Source organism: Plecotus auritus (assembly GCF_963455305.1).
Source record: "Plecotus auritus genome assembly, chromosome: 7".
In the NCBI taxonomy this organism is placed as follows: Eukaryota; Metazoa; Chordata; class Mammalia; order Chiroptera; family Vespertilionidae; genus Plecotus; species Plecotus auritus.
This window is the reverse complement of record NC_137774.1, coordinates 164,493,247-164,512,274: the sequence shown is the minus strand read 5'-3', so window position 1 is coordinate 164,512,274 and position 19,028 is coordinate 164,493,247. Positions and strand designations below refer to the sequence as shown.

Here is a 19,028-nt window from a genome sequence, read left to right as displayed (position 1 = left end):
CCTAGTAAGTTTAGTAAGATGGTGGTGCCAGATCCACATGTCTATAATGTTATGTATATATATATATATATATATATATACTGTAGTGTCACAATATATTAATACATAATAAATGTGTATAAGTGTTAACATCTTTCAAATAGAAAGTAATTCAGAAATGTCTCCTTCCCCTTCCTCCACTGAAATAGGATTCATTCTGTTCCTTCATTTATTCATTCTGTTTCTCCAATTTAAATTTCGTAGTATGATTTTTTTTCTTATAACCCATCCCTTGTGGGTTCAAAGGACCTGTCCTTTAGGTAGTCTACCTTCCAATAATTAAAATAGTCACAGAGTCTGAGAAGATGATTTCTTTAAATTAATAACTTCTGTTCAAAGTTCCTCAGTCCTGGAGTGAAACAGATTGGAGGACTGGAGCCCCAATTATAAATCACAAATGCTCTGATTTTACTCCACTGTCAGATGTTAGCTCCCAGCACAGTTTATTAATAAACTCTTTTAAAATATCTTCAACATATAAAATCCAGGCAAAAAAAAATCAAGTTTCCTTATTTTCTGAATTATTTATTGATGTTCTAATTATGCCTTTAAAAAATACTTGATACATAAATGTCCTGGTTTGCATTTTTAATTTTGTAAGAATTTTCAAATAAGTTATTGTGTTATTGAATAAAGTTTTTTTTTCAGCTTAGAAGAAAGGCAACGGTTACACTCTGTTTTTAGTAGGCTGGTCAATGCAGAGGACTAATAATGAAGCAGGGATTCAGGGAAGAATTTTGTTTTGTTTTTAAATCCTGCATACACTGTAGTAAGAATATTCTTTTCTGCTGGCTGCTATGGCTCAATGGTTGAGCGTCGACCCATGAACCAGGAGGTCATGGTTTGATTCCCAGTCAAGGCACATGCCTGGGTTTCAGGCTCAATCCCCAGTAGGGGGCGTGCAGGAGGCAGACAATCGATGTTGATATTTCTCTCTCCTTCCTTCCTTTCTCTCTGAAAGTCAATAAAAACCTATTTTTTCAAAAGTAATTTTTTTGTTTTTGTTTCTTAAAGCATATATAATCAGATCAGGTGGTTTCTGTTCAAAATCCTCAAATAATCCCCATCATCATCAGAAGGTCATTAACATTGGTCTTTGGTCCTGTGTGACCTGCCCTTGTCTTTTCTCTGTCTCCATTGCTCATCGTTCTCTCTTACTTATTTTTGGCTCCAACTCCCCTGAGCTCCTGGAAGATCCTGAGCAGCCAACGTGCTACCCTGGCCTCCTCTGAGTGGCTTCCTTTCCATCACTCAGGTGTCCACCCAACCTGATTTACCATCAAAAATAACATGTCCACCCCGCCCGCTTCCCCTCCACTCTCAGTCCACCTCCCTTTCTCTAGATCCTGCCTTTGCTCCCATTTACCACCTGATATATTTCACATTCATACTGGTTTTCTGCCCACGCCCACCCAGAGCGAGGTAACTGCAGGAAGGGCAGGGATCTTGCTTCATTTTTTTTTCAATGCTGAATCCCCAGCACCGAGGGGAGTAGCTGGCTCACAGCAGGTACTCCACATTATTTTCTGACAATGCAGTTTTGACTACAAACTTTGAAATTTTGAAATCAAACCAATGTTTACAGTCCACCCTGCAGGAGAAATGTCTAATGCCAAGCAAATTAGTACTTAAGAAGAAAGAATTCTGGTGCCTAAGAAGATATCTTAGAAGCTTAGAGTATTATAAAATGGTGAACACAGTGATACTGGCGCAGCAAACACTATGCACATAATAAAAATGTTTTTCTTATAGTTTCATCTCTTCATTTCATGAAGGGAGAGTGATTTTTCCCACAAGGAAAAGCCAATACTCCATACAAAATGGTTCTGCAGTACACACACCTGCATCTTGTTTACAGGAGCCAATGCTGAATCTATTAGCTAATTATAGATATGCAGATGTCTTGTTTTTCCTTAATGCAAAAAACATATAAAGCATGGGAACTAGTATAGTGCCCCGGCTCATGGTTGAACACCCAATTTCCATTAGGTGAGCTGGGCTAAATGGTAAAGGGACAGAGAAGTAAGAACAATAAGGAAGATTATTCATAATTCACAATTTTCATATTCTGCTATTGCCCTTCAGGGTTTAAGACATTAAAAGGAAAAAAATCTAAATTGCAAGACAAATGATCATCTATTGATTCATTTTTTAGGGTGTTTATTGCAGAAAAATTAAATCTAGAGCCTGGAGGACTAGCAGAAAGGGAGAAAACTTTAGCTTTGGAAACTCTGAGACATACAAAACATTATGCAATATTTGTTAATATAGATATCCATGCTTACAGGGGTGAGGAACTTTCAAAGCTAATCATGATTTCCTGAAAATCATGATTTGCTTTGAAATTTTCAAAAGGGGATTTTAATAACCATAATTGGCACTTGCCCGGCATACGATTAATGAATCAACTTTTGAGACCATGTGGTCCTCAAGATGGAGCAACCTGATGTTATAAAGCCAACTACGTCAAGGGGAAAATGGTCTGTTAGTGGGACAATTCCAGAATCCTATCTGCAGCCCCACAGAGCGAGAGGCATGAGGCATCCTTCAGTCAGAGGTGTGCTTCCCAGGGTTCCTAAGTGCTGAGTGAGAATCTGTGTTCCTACAGTGGTTCTCAAACTTTCTAATGCCGCGACCCTTTAATACAGTTCCTCATGTTGTGGTGACCCCCAACCATAAAATTATTTTCGTTGCTACTTCATAACTGTAATTTTGCTACTGTTATGAATCGTAATGTAAATATCTGTGTTTTCCGATGGTCTTAGGCGACCCACAGGTTGAGAATCGCTGCTGTAGAGCCTAAGCTGCAGATGGTTGGGGGTCACCAAAACATGAGGAACCGCTGCTATAGAGTTTAAGCTGCAGATGGTTGGGGATCAGCACAACATGAGGAACTGTATTAAAGGGTTGCAGCATTAGAAAAGTTGAGAACCGTAGGCAGATTAATGCTGCCACCCCACACCAAAAATGTCCATGCACTGATCCCCAAACCTGTATGTTATATGGCATAGGAGATTAAGGTTGCAGATGGAATTAAGGCTGCTAACCAGAATAACTTAAAATGAATTTTTATCCTGGGTTATCTGAGTGGCATTTAGATCTCCTAGCCACATAGTCCATCACCTCCTGCTTTAACCACCAGCTTATTCTCTGGCTGCTGGCTGAGATGTACCTCCATACCTGATCAAACTGAAGTCTGGTAGGGCCAAGGCATTCTCATTTCAACATCTGCTCCCCCTAAAGCAGTGCCAAGGACAGACAGCTTCTTGATACCCATTTTCTTGATTCAATGGCTAGCCTATTGGACAATGACCACCAGTCAGTGTTACATGATTGTCTTTTCAGATACATGCAGTGAGAAAAGTCAGTAAAAGTCTTCTTGACATCCAGGTTGCACACTGGATGGCTGACTGTCTATACAAGTAATGAATGACTACTATAAGTATCTTCTCAAATGATCATTCAAAAGAATACAACCTGAACAACTGTGGAGATGCACTTTGGCATACTGGTTTTTGTACTGTTAACATTAACCTTCCTATAAACTAGGTTGAAGGAAGGCAGTCTTCCAACAGTGTTCCTTGTCCATCATTCTGATAAGGAATCACAGGTTGGGGCTATGATTTCTCTATAGAACAGGATGCAGCATCAGAAGGAAAAAGGCAGGGGGAGACAGATTCGGAGATATCCTGATCATGCATCTAGTAGACACCTCTGGATGAACCAAATTTAGAGAGTTATTGAGCAAATCCCTGCATTTGATCGGAGTTTTTAGGTAGTTCCTTTCTTAAGTCAATGTTTTCTGACAATCTGCAGGGGTCCTCAAACTTTTTAAACAGGGGGCCAGTTCACTGTCCCTCAGACCGTTGGAGGGCCAGACTATAGTTTAAAAAGAAAAACTATGAACAAATTCCTTTGCACACTGCGGGCCCGGGACGAGTCGGCTGCTAAGCAGGACAGGCAGCGGCACCCAGCGGGCCGGATAAATGTCCTCGGCGGGACGCATAGGGCCCGCGGGCCGTAGTTTGAGGACCCCTGCTAGGGTCTAACAGGAATTTTAAGTCTTGCATTTTTTTTAAGGATGCAAACAGTCTCTATTAGGCCAGGGGTTTTCTGGCATCTCTGGAGACTGGAGGAAAGGAAGTGATTGGAAATGCCAGCTAAAGAAGTTTAGGATGGATGTAAACTGGGATTATACCCCTGAAGGAGGGATTAGTTCCTCAGGTATAGGTCTTTTCAAAAATATGACATTGGCAATCTCATTCAGAAATGTGCCAAGAAAACAAAGCAGGAGACTGCAGCAGTGACATGTCTTCAAGCCAAGGTCTGAGGGCCACACCAGAAGCCAGGAAGAGGCAGGGAAGCATTCTAGCATTCTACCAGAGTCTAGGGGGAGCGTGACCCTGCTGATAACGGTCTTGGACTTCTGGCCCCCAGAACCTTGGGAGAGTGAATGTCTGTTGTTTTGAGCACCTAGTGTGTGTGGTACTTCGTTACAGCAGCCCCAGGAAACTAACAGACTCCTGGAGCACAGACAAGCTCACCCCTGCTTCCCGCTTGTTCGTTTGCTCTGTGCATGGGAACACGCCTCTTCCGAGAACTCAGTCTGCGGTTCTCTGTCATTGCCTTCCAGCTCTGCTCAAATACTGTTTCCCAGAGATGACTCTCCTGACCCACCTTATGTAGAATAGCAGTGGGTCCCCACCCCCATCACTCTCTACCCCCATTACTGTGCTGGGTTTCCTTCAGGGCCACTAACACCATCTGACATATGATAGATATAGGTCTTCACTTGTCTAGTCATCTGGGTCTATTGTACACAGCTGTATCATCAGTGCCTGAAACTTTTGGGCTGCTCAGTGAATATCGTTGAATGAATATATGTATTAATTCCACATTCCCATGATATCAGTGAATTAAGCATTTGGACATATTTACGTGCCCTTGTATGTTGCATGCATGAATGATTCTTAGATTCTACTTGTTTCAACGGAGCCACACACAATGTGTGCTTCCAGTGCATCCTACAGCTGATAATAGATTTCAAAATGTGAATGATGAACAGTACAAGTAAAGAAGAATACAGACAGACATTCTGTCTACAACACTATGAGATTGGTTTTACACTGAACTATTAGGAAGAGATTTCCTTAATTTACATTTGCAACATATACTGACCATAACCCACATTTCTTAACCTCTCATGCTGGCTGGCAGTTTATGTGTGTTCTCCCTGAAGTTATGTGAATTCTCTTGCCATTTCACAGTCTGGGAAACTGAGGATCAGAGAGGTATAGAAACTTGCCCAAGATCACAGTGTTGGAAAGGAGTAGAGTTCAAAGGCAGAGAGCCTGGCTCCAGAGCCAGTGCTGTAAGCGTGACAGTGTACTGTCTACTGACATCTAGTAACTGACACAGACTCCTCTGCAAAAACTACTGAACAATTTATGATGAAGGAAAGAGAAGAAATGGCTCAAAGGTAATCAGCTGAAAAGATGGATGGCATCTTCTCTTGAACTATATGAGGTGGAAAGAACCAAGAATAAAATAAAAATTACGAAGCACTTTAAGTGTAGTAGACAGGAACAAGTCTGAATTTTTTTTTGCTTATGGAATATTCTAAAAAGGGGTGGGGGATGGGGACAGGAGGAGAAGGAGTGCATATTTTTATACACAGAAGTTAATTTCTATGTTTTAGTTAACATCATCAAAAAAGATAATGCCTATCTAGGAAAAAATGTGTAAATGGTACAAATATATTGAAAGTATATGGAAATGCGTGCGTGCACACGCGCGCACACACACACACATGCACACACTCCAAGGGATCTATACCCTTAAATCTGAGCCCTCTTCTGTCAATTCTAAGTGAGTATAGATTAGCTATATTATTCTGGAAACTTCTAATTTAAAATTTTGTGTCTTAATCACTAGAGGAAGCGGGAAGCTCTCTCTGACTCCACGAGGCTGGGTTTGGAGCTGTGGTAAGCACTGTCACAGGCTGGGGACCTGCCCTACCAAGGGGCTGAACACCTGATGTGATAGTGTCCTGTTTACCCACTGTCTGTCCAGGTGGTTGTAGATTCCTTAAGATAGGCTCTATACATTCTTAATATTTGATTCCCCTACTAAACACAAAACTCTTTTTCCCACTAGAACAAAAATTCAATTTATTTAAAAACAAAAAAGTGCTTTGTTGGAAGTAGGAGGGTAAGGCAATTAATAAGAGGTTTGTTAGGAGTTAGGAAGATAAAATTAGCATTGGTTTCCTACATAAATTGTTCTCATCTTCAAACTTCATAAGTTTACTGTATAAGACCTTCAAACACTTGGAACATTTTGGTTGCATATTTGATAGATGAAGCTAATTTTTTCCTGTAAAAAGAGGAAGTCAGGTTAAAAAAGTAAATTAAATCTTCATCAGTGGTGGTCACCAGACATTTCCATCACACAGAAGTAAACATAGCTCAGTCCTTCCCACGTGTCACATCACATAAGAAAGTTTGAGTGTTTTTTAAAAAGGCATGTTAAGTGGACGGTCTTATGTTTAAAATATACATGTTGAAACTATTTAAAATTTTAAGTTTAACATTTTCATTGTATTAATTTAAAACTCTAATTGAACTGAATTTTTAAATTTATAATAACATAAATAAAAATATATAAAACTTTTGAATACTAAAAATAATCCATTTTTGTCATTTCAAAATGGGCAAATACTTTTTTTTAACCCCTATGTCACAAATCACCTTGAATGTCACCATGTAGTATATACACAGACATATATGCTCTCGTTTATGTACGACTGTCCAGGTGTGACTATGGGTGCCTATCAGCACACCTGCTCTAATGTGTGCATGAGAAGAAATGAGGGGAGATGAAAGAGGGAGGAGCATAAATCAACTCAAACCATTACAACCCATAACAGGCACCTTGTATTATCCCCAAACCCATGGGATGTCCTTAAAATTCATAATTGAGGAAGAGTTCCCAGAGAGAATGAAGAAAGACTTGTGGGAAAATACTAAGAAGTTATCAAGGTTTAGGCATCTTCTTAAAAATGCCTATAGTACAGACACATGAGCAAGGTTTCATGTTAATAACTCTCCAGATTATCTGCAGCTCAATTTATTGTGACAGCCCCAACAATTCTGAAGATAGAATATGGCAGACATAGTTCTAACATTATTGACATCCATCCAATCGTGGCTCTGCCTTTGAAATTAGTAGGAAGACCCATCGACACATCCGATATTCATTAGCTCATGAAAATGCACGGCACAAACTTGGTGCATTGGTGGGAATGATCCAGACCTTCTCCTTCTGCTTCTTCCTTCCCTACTTGTTTCAATTTTTCCTCAACTGCTTTTTTTCTCATCTTAGTCTGGCTGGGATCTCCAGTTTGCATTATGCCATCCTATCCCAATTTTTGGACACTCGCTGATCTTCAAAGTATGTATAACTGAGTATTCTAACCTGACTGAGTCAGGGCAGCCAGTGGATTGCAGTCTCTACCTTAGTCACAGGTGGTTCCGAACTGACCACACTGGGTCCTCTCTCTCAGTCCCACCTCCCTGATGATTGCCTCAAATCCAAGTTCACCAGACCTGCAGGAAAACTTGTTCTGCTGATTTATAGAAGTGGGTTCTCAGCTCTGTTTTCATTAGATATGGAATCATTTTGAACAAAACTGAATGTCTAGGCTTCATTATGTGAAAACTGTTCAAAGTACTGTAATAAGGAATGAGAAAGACATGATTTATGACCCTCCACATATAGGAGATTTAATCCTGCTTTTTGCTCAATGGCTTATCCATTGTGTGAGCAAAGTCAATACCAATAATGAAATGTAGACTGAAGAGCTAAATCAATAGAATAAAATGCAATAGAAAGACTAGAAGACTGAGTAAATTTGAAAAGGCTAGTGCCTGCAAGATTAGTATTTGGACAACAGGTAATTACAAAAATCAATGCCTGTGTATGAAAACATGACTGGCAGTCATCTGTCACAAAGAGAGGACTATTACTAATGATTTGGGCCCTGAGTTAGGATAAGAGAACAGAATAGGTCTATGCAAAATTACACATCTCTCTGTGTGTGCATGTGTGTACATGGGCACACATGTGAACACATGTGCACTCTTTATGTGACTGAAGGAGAAAGGGAAACTCCAGATGACTTATTTTGTATTTTACTTAGGCCCTTTACACTTTTCCTGTTCCTTTGGAATTTATTAACTTCCATCTCACTTTGTCAACTTGGTATCAGCCTACACCACTCTTTTCTTTATTCTCATCCCAGACTCCCAGGTCCCAGGAAACATTATCATGAGGTCCTGGCAGTGTTTGGAGTCTGTCAGTTTGCATACATTAAGTTACTTAGTCCCTACAAAGACTCTACAATGGAGGTATCAGCAGCTCTCTTTTAAAGACTAAAAAAAGAGGCTTGCAAGGTCATAAATCATATCTTTCTCATTCCTTATTACAGAACTTTGTATATTTTTCACATAACGAAACCTAGAAATTCAGTTTTGTTCAAAATTATGTCCGATCATATAAAAACAAAGCTGAGAATTCACTTCCATAAATCAGCAGACCAAAACCCTGTCCCTAAGTTTTCTTACTGGTCCAGTGAACTTGGATTTGAGGCTGCTTGTTCCAGGAGACACAGCTGGTGAGCAGGGAAGTGCCATCGGAAGATGCATCTGTTGACACTGATGTGTGTGTTGGTCACTGCTTCATTGCACCGCCTCTTGTCCACTGTAGGGCCCTGGGGTGCTTCTGCTGTGGCTACCCAAGTTCACAGCCAGCTGCCAGGCTTCATTGCCACTGACAGGCTTCAAGGCCAGTCCATGGATCATACAGCCGAGCCAGTCAGACCAGTGACTGTGAACTCCCCAGGCCATGATGTCTGTATTGCCCGACAGCATGACTCCTTGTAATAGAGTTGGACTCCAATTTTTGATGTTTCGCTTCTGACAGCTTTTCAGCCTCACTCTCCCTCTGCCCCTCTGTCCATATCTGAGCAGGCTGATAAGAGAGCTCGGTATTTTCTCCTGCAGCATCAGCAGGGACTTCATACTCTGCAAGTCCCTGTCCACATGTGGGAACGTCACTCTGCTCACTCCCACCCCTAATAACTACCACGAAATCCTGAGCTAGCCTCCTTTCTTCCTCTCAGAAGCCTAATAGGTCCTGCTTGGGAGCCATGCTGCTCACCCCATTAAGCCTCATTATGTGAGTAACTCATCCTTGTGGTATGTGTGTCCTGTCATTAGTCTTGACATGAGACCAAATTTCAAGATGGAGGGCATGTTGCTTTAGTGGGGGTAACACACACTCCTGAACTAACTTTATACCCACAATGGAATGAAATACTTTCGTGACCCTTAGAGAGACCCTCAAAGTTGTATTCTTCAAAAAATGATGGTATGTGGCCCCTTAAGTAGAAATCTGTCCTTCATTTTGAATGGCCATTTTTTAAAAATTAAAAACAGAGAAAGATTAAGATGATTTCCAGTTGGCACACATAAGCTTAATTTACTTATAGGACAGTTTAATAGGTGGCATGTTTTGACATTTTAAACTTATCTTACAATTCTTAGGTGGATACTATTTTTCTTTATCTCAACTTTGGTACTGCTGGCTATGGGATCTGGATAATTCTCCGTGGTGGGTGCTGTCCTGTGTATTGTGGATGCCTTGCAGCATCCCTGGCTGAGATGCTAATGGCACCACCACAACCCTCTCCAATGGTGACTATAAAAAATGTCTCTTGATGTCAAATGTCCCTTGGGCGATAACGCACCTGGTTGAGAACCACTGCTCTGTATTTATTCCACAAATCTGACTGTCCTGATAAGAATGAGCATGGATCAAGTCCTTTGAGTCCCAGGGGAAGAGACAGAAAAAAAATGAAAAGCTGCTAGGCTATATATATCCAATGCAAGCAAGCAAAACCTATAATAAATTGCAATTCTGTCTTCAAATTTCTTTCCTCTCTTAAACTAATTTAGACTCATCCTAAAAATTGCTTACATGCTATGGATGCAAGCAATTACATTCATAACTTATAAAATCTTTATTTTAAATGATTACTCAGCTGCTTATATGCAAATGCTTGCCCCTCGTCTAAAAAATTAGGGTTAGCTGTGCTGACCACCATAATTTTCCTGAAATATCACACACCATAATTTATACACTTTAACGTATTTCTGAATTACAAAGCGTGCTAACAATTGTTTATATGATGGCCACAGACATTAGTCTCTTTAATGGAACACATATGTGTATTATATCTGCTGGTACTTTTGTGAATAACTCAGAATTCTTGGTTATAACACAAAGCTGGTTTATTGCCTGAAGTTCCCATCCTCTTAATGAGTTTCCCAGGGAGGACAGATGATAACATAGATTGAGTGTAGTAATCTTGTTGAAAATTGAGGAGCCAACATAGGATGCTTTGTATTTTTGTAGGATTTAAAGGCAGAAACAACTCCAGAGATGGAATTGGGAAGAGAAAGGCAAATCACACCCAAAGTACAGCGGTTGACAATCTTACCTTTCTTAACACTAACACATGTATCCTTGCTCCTCTACTCCCCAGTGTTCCTTTATTAAAACAGAAGCGTGAATGGCAGACACGCCAATTAATTAAATGGAAAGTGCTATGTTTCATTCGTTTAAATGGATCAACATTTTCAAGTTTTACTTTTCTTTCTTTCTTTCCTGTTGTAATATTATTCTGAAAACCTCACTGATGATGCACCTGGCACTGGTCATTGGAGAATCCAGTAGCACTTACCTCGGCTTTAATTTTATTGTCTCCAAAGCAGAGGTGCTGTAAATAGGCTGCAGCATTGGACTGGACCGAAGGAAACTGGTGCTGCAACATCTGAATCACTTCAGGCAGCTCCGGGTCTCTCCATCCAAATTCTCTGAACAGAAGGAAGCAGGAGAACATGAGCGAGGAATCCTGCCACACTGTCCACACTCAGTTACCTTTACAGTTATGGGAATATTTCACAAACAATTGTTCTGGTTTCCTTACACATGAACCCACTTAAGAAGACTTCCTTAAATAAATGGTTTGATATATATATATATATATATATATATATATATATATATATATATATATATACCATTTTACACATATACTATCTCACGTGTGTGTCTACATACACTACCATAGATGTATCAACTAAAGTTACCTGTGTATGAAGATTGTGAAAAAAATGACTTAAAATAGCATCTGATTTTATTAATATATACCTTTTAAATTTGGGCTTAAAAGGATAATTTACAAGGTCACATTTATTTTCTAATATAGTATTTCACCAGTCTGGTTCCAGTACAGTGTTTAGCAAAATTATCAGAGAAGAAGAAATATAACTGAATGGATACAATCCACAGTGTTATAATAGCAGTTAATGTCATCGTTATTTTTATGGTTATCATTATTGCTATTACCTCTTCTTTAAAACAATTCTATGAGAATAAATGTGTGTCAACAAGAAGGAAATTATTTATTTAAATAGCTGAGATTAGTCATACAATGTTAAGACATTTAATGCACTGTATATTGTTGTCCTGTATTCTTCTTTTTATATCTTAGATACTCCAAGAAGCTGGTTGTTTATGTAATTTTAAGAAAAATGCCCTAAGATATTTAAATCAATTCTAAAACATAAGGTTGATTGCACAATTAAACAAATATTTTTCTGAAGTCAGTTCAACCAATTATAATATCAAGTTAAGAGGGCCAACTATTTGGATTCTATTCATCCAACAGGAAGCCAATTTTTTTTTTTTTAAACAGAGAAATAAAAAAGCAACCTCTGAGACCACAGATAAAAACTTGACCCCAGGAGCCACAAAAGTGTCCTATTTATCTGAAGGATGGGGAGGAAGAGAAACGAGAAGGCTCTGCAACAACCACTCTACTCCTGGAGAAACAGCTCAAAAGCGTACATCCTGCTGATGCCAGGTCAGGGCAGTCATCCGAGAATAAGACTCATGAAAAATGAGAGAGAGGAAGGAGCAGACAGAGGTTAAAAGTTTCCTCGAAGATTCTAACCTGTTCTCTTTATCTTTCCTTTATCACAACTGGGACAGGTTGTCCAGCAAATCTTGGAACACATTGGTGTTTCTCTTACAGCTACTGAAGACACTATGGAATAGGAGTCCTTTTGAACTGGCTTAGTTTATTTTTATTGGAAAGATAAAACATTCAATTTAATATGCAGTGAGCATAAATAAATTTACCTAAAATCTTAGGCACGCACACACATTTTCAAAAGGACATGTATGATACAGTAATGCATTTGCTACAAAACATAATTAAATGATTGCTGATAATGGACAAACTATTGACGTTTTCTTGGCTATGTGATCACAGTGGAGAACAATTATGGATTAAAACACAGGAAGCCTATTTTTCTTTTTAATTTAATTTCCTTTTGCCGCATGACTCTAAACCACTTCTGCAACATCAAGATAGCACAGTCCCTCTTCATTTAAGAGCAGCCTCCTAAAATTATATTCTTGTACACTTTAAAAAAATATCTACAGAATACCTGTAAATTAAAATGAGAAGTGCCATGTAAAGACACTAGATGGCCAGGATGAATTCAGGTAGGCTTGTGCCATTGGGAAGTGATTGGTAAAGAATTCATTTCAGCCTGTTTTATTAACCAGATGGTAATGGTTCTATTAGGCTTACATGGCATATATCAAGAACACCTTTGGAGCAAGATCTCGAGGGTAACAGTCTTAGGGACTCCCTGCTTACATGCATGAAAATGCATTGTGTGAATGTATACACACACACACACACACACACACACAGAACAGATGGATACTCCAAAGAATCAAAGGAAGGACCCAAGCGCCTGCATCACAGGTAGAAAGAAAGGCTATCCTGAACACAGATAACAGAGTGGTGAAGGCAGCGGGGGGCGGGGAGGGGGGGCGCAGAGACGGGACTGGACTGGCTAAAGGATGGCAAACTGGGGGACATCTCTAATAGTGTCAACAATAAAAGAATGTCAAATCCATTATGGCGTAAGGATTTTAAAAAAATACTATTTGGATAAGGAAGGTCTTAGCAATTCAAAAACTCAGAAGTCTCTTTTGTTGCAGAATCTCTATGGGATGGAATGTGAGGTTTTCTCGGAATACACATGCATTGGGTCTATCTGTCATATTAAGATAATGATCCCTACCTGGGAGTATTGTTGGGATGATTAGAAATAATATACATGAGCCCCTTAGAGCACTATCTGGCACATAGAGTGGGCCCTCAAGAAATGTCAAGTATTAAATGTAACTAGATGCAGAAGAAAAGAATAAGAAATGAGAACCACCTAAGATTTCCTAAAGATGCCAAACTCATATCTCATTCCTGACTGGGCTTCACTTTAGAAATGTTAATGGAACTAGAGAATATGCAAATGTAACCTTTTCTCCATTAAAACTTGTCACACAGACCAACAATATTGTGACTAAATCCTCACTCTTATAGGGACTGTCTGGGTTGTTAAAACTACAACGTGCTCAGCACAGAGCTAAATAGCAAACAGTTTGAAATTCGTGACTGTTACATGCTGGCACCGACACAAAAGAGTTGATGTACTGTCACAACATTATATCACATTCACTTCTGCACTGAAGAGAGCCCAGGACAACCAGAGACTTCAGGATCCAAAATGTGATTTTGGGCAAAGCTTTAGGGCAGAGGGATAATGCTCACGTTGATGGATACCTCAGTCATTTCCACTGGGGGCAGTGCTGTAAGGACATTACTTACATATGAAAATCTCAATCATTTCTAAACTTTTGAACTCTAACTAAAAGTTTTAAAGACCATACTGGCTTTAATTTTTACACCCAGGGCCATGAGGTGGCGTGTTTTGCCTTTGATTTGGTTTTGTTGATAGGGCTGAGTGAGTGGGAGTGGGAGGGGTGATTTACATGGAGTGGTCATAAAAATGATAGTGGATCTTTTGTGATGACAAAATGGAGATATTTTCATTCTTGTTGAACAAGGAGAACCTATCCAATGATAAACATGTGGAAGCATTAATGTCTTAATCCTCATTTGTAGAGATTCTACAACCAAAACAAAAAGCCTCCCTATATGGTTAATCCTGTTTAAAAACATCCTGTGTGTTTATATAAACAGTCACACTAGAATTATGATTGTCTAAAAAGAAAGCTCAATTGCTATAGACTTTAGAAAGAAATGGCTTTCTCCACATTTAATATTTTGAGAAGATGTAACTCCCAAAACCACATCATAAGCATTGGTTCATTCAACCATGCCTTCTAGACCTGTTTCCTGATGGAGCAGCCACCTTGCTCTCTGGAGGTGGGCTCAGTTCCTGGGGACCACCCCGCTGGCAGCGCCCTCCTCTTCTCATCTGAAATCTGGATTACAAATCACACCCTCCCTTCTTACAAAAAAAATGAAGCAACTCCGGCAAACCATCTATGATGATATGATAAAACAGAAATCAGATATCAAGCACAAAAAGGAAAATTAAAATATGATGAGCATAAGGTCAGCATATTTGCTTAATTTGTTTTGTTTGTCTCTTTCCTTACTAATAGCCCTGCCAACAGGAGATAAATGAATATAGGAGAGAAGGGGCAGTTCCTGTTAAAGGAAAAGACAGAATGGCCACCGCTTCGTGCACTAGGAAATCAGGAGGAAAGAATCTGCGACTCTAAGCCTATCCAGGTATCTGTGGCAGGTCGCTGGTTAGGATATTATGGCAAACTGAATGATGGCTTCCAACGATATCCAGGTCCTAATTTCTAGATCCTGTGACCTTATAGGTCAAAATACATTTTGCACAGAATAAAAAGGCAACAAAACACTGAAAATAAGATGCTGTGAAGGGGGAGGAAGGGCTCAAGAGCCATGGAATGCAAGGAATGCAGCTCTAGAGGCTGGAAAAGACAAGGAAAAGGATTCCCCGCCCTCCCTCACCCAGAATCTCTGGAGGCAGCCTAGCCCTGACACCATAATTATGGTCCAATAAGCCAGACTTCAGATTACAAGAGAATAAATGTGTGTGTTTTAAATCATCAACTTTGTGTTATTATCAGCAAACAAATGCAGAGGCCCATCTGACCCCAGGATATGACCCTTTTTAGCCTGAAAGAGACCAGCCCAAAGGGGAAGGAGGAGGAGGGAGTTGCTTAAGATATTCCAGGAGACACTATCTCCAAACCATGCCTCTAGGGGTCCTCTCTATCTAGGACTTTTGATTATCTGGCAGATTCCTCTATTAATTTTCTCTGACTTCCTCTTGTTTATCTACCTAGCACTCCAACTTCTTTGACCTTCAGATTATTTCAGGAAGGCCCCATAGCCTTTACTTCTGGCCTTGTTCCCACAGGCTGCCTGGACGCCTGCTTCATCTTAGGCATCCAGCCAATGTCCCCTGAAACACTCACTCCTCCAGCCAGTGTTCACTGAACGACCACTGGATGTCTAGCCACTGGGGACACAACAATGAACAGAGCAAAGGTTCCTGTCCTCTGGGAACTTAGTTTCTAATGGTAACTGTCAATTCATTTTTAAAAGAGCAAAATCTATGATTCATCAGATAGTGATAGGAGGTTTATTGGGTTAAATCATGTCCCCCAGAAATTCATGTTCACATGAAACCTCAGCATGTTACCTTATTGGAGACAAGGTCTCTGCACATGTAATTAAGAACTGGGACAAGACCTTGCTGGATTAGGGTGGGTCTAAAATCCAATGAGGGTGTCTGCATAAGAGATAGAAAAGGACACAGAGACACAGAGAGAAGAAGGCATGTGCAGGTGGAGGCAGAGATTGGAATGATGCCCTACAAGCCAAGGGATACCAAGAATTGCTGACCATCACCAGAAGCAAGGAGACAGGCATAGGGTGGTTTCTCTGTCAGGGCCTCTGGAGGGAATGAACTAGGCTGATTCCTGGATTTGGTCTTCTGATCTCCTGAACTTAGAGAATAAATTTCTGTTGTAGTAAGTCATAGAACTTTAAATTTAATACAACAGAAATTTAAATTAATACAAAAGAAATTTATTGTACTTTGTCACAGCAGCCACAGGAAACTAACACAAGTATGATGAGAAGAATAAAGTATGGTCGACACAGGCAATACTGAGAGAGAGAGAGAAAGGGAGAGAAAGCCGACTGTAAGGGTGCTTGTAGTATGGGGGCTGAAAGACCTCACTGAGAAGGTGAGCTTGGAGCAGAGACCTAAAGGTAGTGCCAGGTAGAGGGAATGTTTCAGAAAGGCAGAGCAGTAACAGGACCCAGAGGCAGGAGTGTGCTTGGCATGTCAGACAGGTGAGACGACCAGAGCAGGAAGAATGGTGGTGGTCCAGCAGAGGGCGCTGAGAAGCAAGGGCGTCTGAATGCATTCTGAAGGCAGAGCCAGTAGGATTTCCCATGGGTTGCCTATGAATGTGTGGGAAAGAGGTGCTCAGTGCATCCCTCTGATAGGCATCCTCCACTTGCTCCCCACCCAAAGCTTTACCTCATCTCTTAGGCCCAACCTGGGGCCAGTGGGTGGCTTGGTCAGACTAGGACCCTGTTTTGGGGACCGGCCTCTATTATTTCAGAATAAGAAGGAATAATTTCAACTAGCAAGTTTTCTGCTGAAGTGGAGAGAAATAGTGAAATAATGAGAAATTGGTTATTTCTAAACTATTATGGGTACTGGGTAGTTTAAATTAATCTCAGTCAAGCAATGGACTTCTCTGACTTCAATTTATTAGGAGTTGAGAGGGAAAATAATGTGAAATGATTAGCCAAAATTTATGCTATTATTTATCATTTTCAGTCACATGTAGTTTAAGTACCAGTGAATTTCTGCTTCTATTTAAGACGGAAATATTCTAAAAGGCCATTAAATTACAAAGAATATTATCAATTGTATTATAATACCTATTCAGTACCAATTAACTTTAAAATACTATTTATTTATTAACTGATGCAACTAGACTCTTTCAGTAAAAATATACTCCACAACAAAAAACCAATTTCATACATGTAAGAATTTAGTTGCCCTGGAAATTCTAACAGGCTCTGTTTGCTGACAAAAGCACAGAGGGGAAAAAAAACCCAACAACTTATTACCCACAAACTTTATCCATATATATATGGAAAATGTTTATATTCTATGACTATATACCTATTTTAAAATTAACTGCCCATAAGTCTTCTTAGAAAATCACCTGAACTTGTGAACCTTTACTGGGAGCAAGAGGGAAGGCTATTTGGTGGTCAAGATCCGGGTTAGGGATGCATGATTCAAACCTGTTTAAGCAACAGTGTTCACTTGTCAATATCAGAAGAAGATCAGGATTTTGGCTCAGGATTAGATAAAGAATTTGAAAAAAGGGCCTGATCACCCTCAAAGGTTTCAGTGTGTGCATGTGTGTGTGTGTGTATATATATACACACACATTATGTACATAAAAAGGAACTTAATGTTAAATAATGGACTGGAAATATACTGTGTATAGATCACAGACTACAGCACATTTTCTTATAAATTAGATAACTGTATCACTTGACAGTTCTCTGTGAAAAAATAGTGCTTTTAATGATTCTGTTTCTGAAAACATTCTGAACTTCGGAGAGAGGTCGCAATTATATAGTAGATACATTCTAAATGCAAGAACAGCCGTCTCTTAAGATCCCATGCTGGGCTCCATGTTTCTGGAAGTGAGAACCCGTCCCACACTCCTATTGTGGTGTCTTTACACTGTAAGTTGTGAGGGCTGATTGCTAACTATAGTCCAGTCTTGGCTAGCAATCACTTAGTGATTTTAGTCCTACAAATGTCTTGAGCATGTTCTGGATACATGGTTTCATCTCTGTCATCTTAGTTCGCCAAAGAATCACAACTAAATTGATTTCAGACAACACTGACCAGAGATACTTCTTTTAAAGGAAGTCTTAGTAAAATATAACAAAATATGGTCTAGAAAGGCACCATGTGAGAAAAGTGTCTAAAGATATTTTTAACATGCATTTTATCTGATTTTCTTTACATTGCAGAATGGAAAGGCACCTCACCCAGCATTTCCCATGCTTATTGTGTAGAGTGGGAAGTCAGGTTTAACAGGTTAGTGACTTGACCAATATCAAAAGTAAGCCAGTGCATGGAATCTGGTGGTCAGCTGTGTAGGTTCAATGCTTATTCAAAGTTACATTAAGCCAAGGTATCTCATCATCAGTCTGTTCTGCATGCATCCAGCCTCTAGTTTCAGACTTCAGTTCCTATCTTGGGTTTGCTGAAGGAAGAGAACACTTATTCTTTTATGCAGTAATTTCTTAATGGACATAGGGTCACGTGGTGTAGAGGGTGGTATTCAGGAAGAGTATACTTCAAAAAACAAGTTGCTACCCAAGCCAGTATCAGCCAGCCAGGACCAGCAGGATCCCATCTGTGGTTGAAAAAAGCTAGACTTATTTCTTCTAACAAGAAAAAAGAACCCACACCATGGGAACTGTGAGGTATTTCTATAAGATGATGTTACAATAGACTAGAATTAGGGCTTGTGTTAAGTGCTTTTGGGCAGATTCAAGGGAGCAGGGCTTTGTTCTGGATTGGTTGTTACCAGGATGTGGAGGAAATTCACTGAGTATCTTAAAGATTCTTTTTAAAAAATACATATATGTATATATTTTCTTCTTTATCCCCTCCATAACCATTCATTCCCCCTCTACCTTATCTCAAAGGAGGGAAGAATAGAGCAAGGTTTAAACATAGTGAAGAAACAGAAGTCATTGCAGTTAAGCCAGGACACGTGGTTATTTTCACCAGTTCTATCATTCAGACAATGTTCATGTTTTGCCTGTGTTCAGGCATAATTATGGACGGATCTTGGTTTTGTCTTGATCCATCATCATCAAAATGAGATACCTTGTGTGATGTTGCTAGTTTATGAAGCTGTTTATGCTTAAAAGAAGAACA

General features: G+C 39.7%; 1 protein-coding gene across 7 annotated transcripts in view; it reads right to left on the bottom strand.

Annotated features, from left to right (window-relative positions):
• The window catches only part of CTNND2 (catenin delta 2), an 804,920-nt gene that overhangs the window by 203,612 nt on the left and 582,280 nt on the right, over window positions 1-19,028 (bottom strand). For all 7 annotated transcript variants that reach the window (XM_080680431.1, XM_080680434.1, XM_080680433.1 and 4 more), the window contains one exon: window positions 10,844-10,976. In XM_080680431.1, coding sequence (XP_080536557.1) covers window positions 10,844-10,976 — 133 coding nt within the window. The remainder of the gene's footprint in view (window positions 1-10,843; window positions 10,977-19,028) is intronic.